This window comes from Lonchura striata, chromosome 1 (assembly GCF_046129695.1).
Source record: "Lonchura striata isolate bLonStr1 chromosome 1, bLonStr1.mat, whole genome shotgun sequence".
Classification (NCBI taxonomy): Eukaryota; Metazoa; Chordata; class Aves; order Passeriformes; family Estrildidae; genus Lonchura; species Lonchura striata.
This window is the reverse complement of record NC_134603.1, coordinates 111168318-111174464: the sequence shown is the minus strand read 5'-3', so window position 1 is coordinate 111174464 and position 6147 is coordinate 111168318. Positions and strand designations below refer to the sequence as shown.

Below are 6147 nucleotides of genomic sequence, written 5' to 3'. Positions count from 1 at the left end.
CCCTCACGGCCGTACCACGCCACAGGGGGAAGGGGGAGGGAAGGGGTGGATGCACGGGTGGAGCTGGGCGCCTCGAGAGTGAGGGGTTTGAAGAAGAAGAAGAACAAGGCACCGAATGCTTAGGGGTGGTTGCTTTTATTTTTTTCTCCTCTCAGAAAATACAAAAGAAAATTTTCTTTTCTTTGCTCTTCCCCCCAAATACAGGACGAAGTGAGAGAGCCCAACGGCCCATGGCGCCGTTTCCCAAACTACATTTCCCAAGCTCTCCCCTGGGCGGGGCGTGGGGCGGTGAGCGGTTGGTGCCGGCGGCGGGGAGAGGAGGATGCTGGAGATGGCGGCGGCGGTGGGAGTGCGCCTGTAGTCCCGCTGCTCTGTGCCTCTGTGCCTCGGGCCGCGACTCAGCCAGGAGCTCCTGTGAGGAAGCGGGGCTGCCGCCCCGGGGCGGCTCAGACTGCACTGTGCCAGGGAGCTGTCGTCTCCCGCCCAAGTAAGCCCCCGCCGGGCTCCGTCTCCCTTCTCCCGCTCCACTGGGATGTGTGTCCGTGTGTCCGTGTCCGTGTGTCCGTGTCCCAGGCTCGGTGTAGATGCTGTGTGTGCTGCTCAGGGACTCTGTGAGGGCGGGCAGGAGGGAGTGAGAGGGTGTGTGTGGAGGGCTGCGCTGTGCCAGCCCGCACTCGGCGGCAGCAGGTTGCCTAGCGGGCATAGCGACGGGAAAAAGGTGGAAAGAAAATACGTGTTTTTGTTTGTCGGACTTGGCTTCCTTGGAAGAGGAGAGGCGCGGGCTTGCAGGCTGCGTTTGTTCCGAATCCCGTCTTTTGCCGTCCTTCCCGCTGGAGCTGCCGGTGCATGGCAGCCCCTCGCCTCCTGTGCGGGCTGTGGCATCGAGCGCGTCCGGCTGTGAGTTTTGAACTAGGATAATATTATTGTCAAGCTGCCCGCAAAGGGATTAGTCTCCTCGCTCCTTCCCTCCCCCCTTCTTAAAATAACATCAGGTAGGGAGCAGAAAAGCTGATTTGTGCCCTGTATGACCGAGTTCTTTAGTCGTGTCACTGGAGCATCTTCAAGGAGATTATGTGGTGGAAGTTTGGATGTTGTCTGTTAGCGTCCCTATTTACTTGTCTAAAAATAATTTCTCTTGCAGAAGACTTGCATCAGAATTTTTTTTTTGGTTTGGTTTGGTTTTTTTTTTTTTGCTTTTTTTTTTTTTTTTGCTTTTTGCTGATCCTTCTTGGTAAGAGAAGAGAACTCAGTTCTGCAGCTTGGAAAACTTTTTTTTTACTTAGTGCTTGTAACAGAAGGCATAAGGCATTTAGCATTTTTTAAAAGTCTGTTACTTTGTTGCATTTTCTTCATATAACTAGCAGTGTCTATCACATCTAATTCAACGAATGACTGTAAGATTCCTGAGGTTGTTTTCTGAACTGTATAACCAGAAACTCCAGACACCTGAAATTAACATTTATTTACCTCATACTAGTGCAATGTGAAACTGAGAGGTGTAATATACTTAAGGAAACCTGTTTCTAACAAAGAAAGTTTTTTTGTGTAAACAATTGCATGTATTAGTATAAACTTTAACAATGGTTTGTTTCCTTTGCAGTAAAGAAGAATGTCCTTGTTTAAAGCTAGAGACTGGTGGTCCACCATACTTGGAGAAAAGGAAGAATTTGACCAAGGCTGTCTGTGTGTTGCTGATGTTGATAATAGTGGCAGTGGACAAGGTAAATTCAGACTTAAAATTGCTGGTTTTTATGCCACACAGCTATAGGTTTGCTTTGACCAATGCATGGTGAAAGCTTGATAGCCAGGCTAGTTGGACAGTTAGTTTTAGGTCTGCTATCTTTAATGTGTCCTTGTGGGCTTAAAAAGACAAATTTGGTACTCTCTATTTTTTTATATTTGTATGCTGCTAGATATATTAATTCTTGCTTGTGTTCACTAGTAAATTGTCTCAAGTCTTATTCCCTCAATGGTAGATATTTTTAACCACTTCCCCTGGCAGTCTCTTCCAGTGCTTCAAAACCCATTTGGTAAAATTTTTCCTAATATCCCATCTAGGCTTTACAGCCCCTGGTGCACCACTAAGCCCTTCACTGGCTTTGTTGCCCTTCTCTGGCCATGCTCCACCACCATCATGACTTTCTTGTAGTGAGGGGCCTAAAAACTGAATACTGTATTTGAGATGCAACCTCACCAGTGCTGAATACAGGGGGGCAATACTTCTCTGGCCACACACTTTCTGATACAAGCCAGGATGCCATTGGCCTACTTGGCCATGAACCAAAATGAACTACATGCTGGTTCATGTTCCAGCTGCTGTCAACCATCACTCTAGGTACTTTTCTGTTGGGTAGCTTTCCAGTCACTTTTCCCCAAGCCTGTTGTGCTGCATGGGGTTGTTGTGACTGAAGTGAATGACCTGGCACTTGGCCTTGTTGAACCTCATACGATTTGCTTCAACCCATTGTTCCAGCCTGTCCAGAGAGCTATCTGACCCTCCAGCAGATAACCCTCCCACCCAACTTGGTGTCATCAGCAAACTTACTGAGGGTGCACTTGATCCCCTCATCCAGGTTGTTGATAAAGATAGTAAACAGGACTGGCTCCAGTACTGAGCCTGGGGAATGTCACTTGTGACCGGTCACCAGGTGGATGTGACTCAATTCACCACCACTCTGGGCTCAGCCACCCAGCCACTTTTGTACCCAGCAAGCAATACACCAAAGCCATGACTATCCAGTTTCTCCAGGAGAATGCTGTGGGAAATCCTGTCAAAGGTTTACTGAAGTTGAGGTAAACAACATCCATGATCTGTCCCTTTTCCATTAAGATGGTCACCTTGTGATAGAAGAAGATCAGCTTGGTAGAACAGAATCTGCATTTCAGAACCCCTCTTGCTATGTTTGATCCCCTGGTTGTCCCATGCAAGCTTCATGATGGCACTAAAGATGATATGCTCCATGACTTTCCCTGGTATCGAGGTCAGGCTGTAGTTCCCTGGATCCTCCTTCTGGCCATTTGTGTAGATAGGGATCACATTTGCTAACTTCCAGTCAACTGGAAGCTCCTTGGTCAGTCAGGACTGATAATAAATGATGGAGAGTGGCTTGGTGAGCACTTCTACTTTCAGTGTTCCTGGGTGGATCCCATCTGGCTCCATAGACTTGTGTTTGTGTCTGAGTGATGTAGCAGAATGCTGACCATATCCCCTTGCATTAAGGGGGCCTTTTTCTGCTCCCTGTTTCTGTTTTCCAGCTCAGGGGCTGCATACCCAGAGAACTACTGTTGCTCTGTTGAAGACTGAGGCAAAGGCAGTACTAAGTACCTCAGCCTTTTCCTCATCCTTTGTCACTATGTTTCCAGCCATATTCAGTAAAAAAAATAGAGATTCTCCTTGGCCATCCTTTTGTTGCTGATATATATTGATAGAAAGTTTTTAGACTTTTGTGGCAGTAGCTAGATTAAGTTCTAGTTGGATTTTGGCCCTTGTAATTTTCTTCCTGCATAACCTTACAATTCAGCAGATTCAGCCCCCCTGATTCAGCTGCCCCTTCTTCCAAAGGTCACATCTCCTCTTTTTCCTGAATTCCAGCCAAAGCTCTGTGCAGCCAGGATGGTGTTCTTCCCTGCAAACTTGTCTTTTGGCACACAAGATGGCCTGATCCTGTACCTTTTAAGACTTCCTTTGTTACCAATGTCCAACCTTCCTGGGCCCCTTTGCTCTTCAGAACTGCCTTTCAAAGGACTCTGTCAACCAGTTTCCTAAATGGGTGAAAATCTGGCCTCAGCAAGTCCATGAGAGCAGGTCTGCTGTTTCCCCTCCTTCCTTCTCTAAGAATTGAAAATAAAATTTTGTGATCACTGTGCCTACTACAGCCTCCAACCTTCATATCACCTACAAATCCTTCTCTGTTCACAAACAGCAAATCCAGTGGGGCACCTTCCCTAGCTGGCTCCTTCACCAGTTGTGTAAGGCAATTATCTTTCATACACTCCAGAAGTCTCCTAGACCGTTTCTTTCTGCTGTGTTATATTTTCAGCAGACATCTGGTAACTTGAAATACTCCATGAGAGCAAGGGCTGGTGATTGTGAGACTTCTTCAAGCTGCTTGTAGAATATTTCATTGCCTCTTTGTTCTTATTGGGTGGTCAGACTCCAACCATGACATCTGCCTCATTGGCCTTTTCCCTGATTCTTACCCATAAACACTTAACCCTATTGCTGCCATCACTGATGCTGACATTCACATATCTGCAAAAATTGTAATCATTAAAGTTAAACTAGAAGATGGAGCATAATGAACATTAACTGAATCATGTCAGTATCCTATCCTTTTAGGGCATTATTTGAAGCACTCTGCAGTAAATTGAATTCCATGTGTGCATGCTATTGTACTGTGTAGTATCCTATGTGTTGTGTTTGTTTGTTTGTTTGTTTTTTAGATAAAGTTATTGTGGGTAGTTATAAGGGATATCTCCGAATCTTTAATCCACATCCTGTGAAACCTGGAGATGAAGTACAACCTGAAGACTTGCTCTTGGAAGTGCAGTTGCGAGAACCAATATTGCAGGTGGAAGTGGGGAAGTTTGTTTCGTAAGTAAATGGCATACTGTGGTGTTGTTTATTTAAATCTTAGATGTGATTTTCTTCCTTTGCTTTGGAGGGTGAGTTTTCACTTTCTAGATGGACAGCTATTAATCACATCTATGAATCCTATAATATGCATTTGATCTGCTTCTTGAATCATCTTCATATAAGAGAATTTTTACTTAAGGTATATATAGAGGATAATTTTCCAAATAGTTATACAATTTTTAGAAGTATGTAGAACAGGAAAAACTTAACATTTAAAGTTATCTTTTAAGGTGTTAAGAATACTTGACTGACTTGTTATGGTCTAGGATGTAATACTGGTAAATTATTTCCTGTTTGATAGAGGATGGAAGATCCTTAGTTCCAATGAATTTAGTGGAAACATGTGGCCCCAGGTAGAGGAGAGATACTGTGACTCTAAGGAAAATACCTTACAGTTAATTGGCCATAAAAGAATCTGCTTAAGAGAACTTTATTTTAGAAATTAATTCTTGAAGGATTTGTTTTAATTTTGAAATGAACTTCTAATACTGTAGCATGAACCTTATTTTAAAAAGGAAAGCAAAACCTGTATTAACCATGGAGAAGATTCCTGCTTTGAGATCAAAGAGTCAAGTACTGATGGAGTGACCCTTTGCAGGAATGATAATATCTTACTCTGTGCAATGAGCTAAAACATTTTCTGTATTAACAGCACAAGTACTTTGCTAGAAATACTATTTGTGTTTGGAGGAAGAGGAATGTGAGGGTTTGAAGGTTCCAGGTAGCTAGTACAAAAGTGGATTTAAAAAATAGTAGTGTCTGATATTGCTGAATAATGCTTGTTTGGAGGGATGATCTATCATCCTCCATGAAGGATTAACAGCACCTTATTTCAAATGACTTTCAAACTAAACTGGGAAAATACTTGGGTTGCGCTTCATAATTTAAGCTCAGAAGATGTCCTTAAAGGATTAATTTTGATTTTGAAATTAATTCCAAACACTTGAGGATGAATTTAGGAAGATCAGTACTTCTGAGTTTTCACGTGAGCATCTAACACCCAAACCTTGCATTTGGCCTACACATGAGAGCAATTTCAACATGTTTCTTGAATTTTTATACTGTATGAATTCTATTTGAATTTATCTGAAAATAATGTTTTTTATACTCTTCTTTACAGTGGTACTGAAGGACTTCATCTGGCAGTGTTGCATTGCCGAAAACTCTGTGTGTATGCTGTTTCAGGTTAGTTTACAGATCCAAGCTTTCCAGTGATTTTAAGTGTATTCTAAAATTTGGATTAGGTTAATATTAAACTTGGTATATACAGTGTTTGCTCATCATCACTGAAGATTTGCAGTCATGTTTTTTCGCTCAAGCCCACATATGAAGAAGAGCTATTAGTAATTAGGTTTAGCACAGGGTTGCTGATCTGCTCCGTGCCTGAGATGCTGTGGTATGTCTGATGGTCTGTGGTTAGCAGTGATTGTGAGCAACTAGTTCTCATTATGGTTTTATGAATTGGTGTTATTGTTCAATGTGCTAATGAACAAATGGTTGTATAATGCCAA

General features: G+C 43.1%; 1 protein-coding gene across 5 annotated transcripts in view; it reads left to right on the top strand.

Moving 5' to 3' along the window:
• The first annotated feature begins 270 nt into the window (after positions 1-270).
• BBS9 (Bardet-Biedl syndrome 9) overlaps positions 271-6147 on the top strand; it is a 278787-nt gene continuing 272910 nt past the window's right edge. For 3 of the 5 annotated variants that reach the window (XM_021553258.3, XM_021553256.3, XM_021553257.3), the window contains exons 1-4: positions 272-487; positions 1601-1721; positions 4444-4594; positions 5757-5821. In XM_021553258.3, coding sequence (XP_021408933.2) covers positions 1610-1721; positions 4444-4594; positions 5757-5821 — 328 coding nt within the window. In that variant the 5' untranslated portion in view covers positions 272-487; positions 1601-1609. Of the gene's footprint in view, positions 488-1600; positions 1722-4443; positions 4595-5756; positions 5822-6147 lie in introns of all 5 variants that reach the window. The other 2 variants (XM_021553255.3, XM_021553253.3) reach the window with 1 other exon arrangement.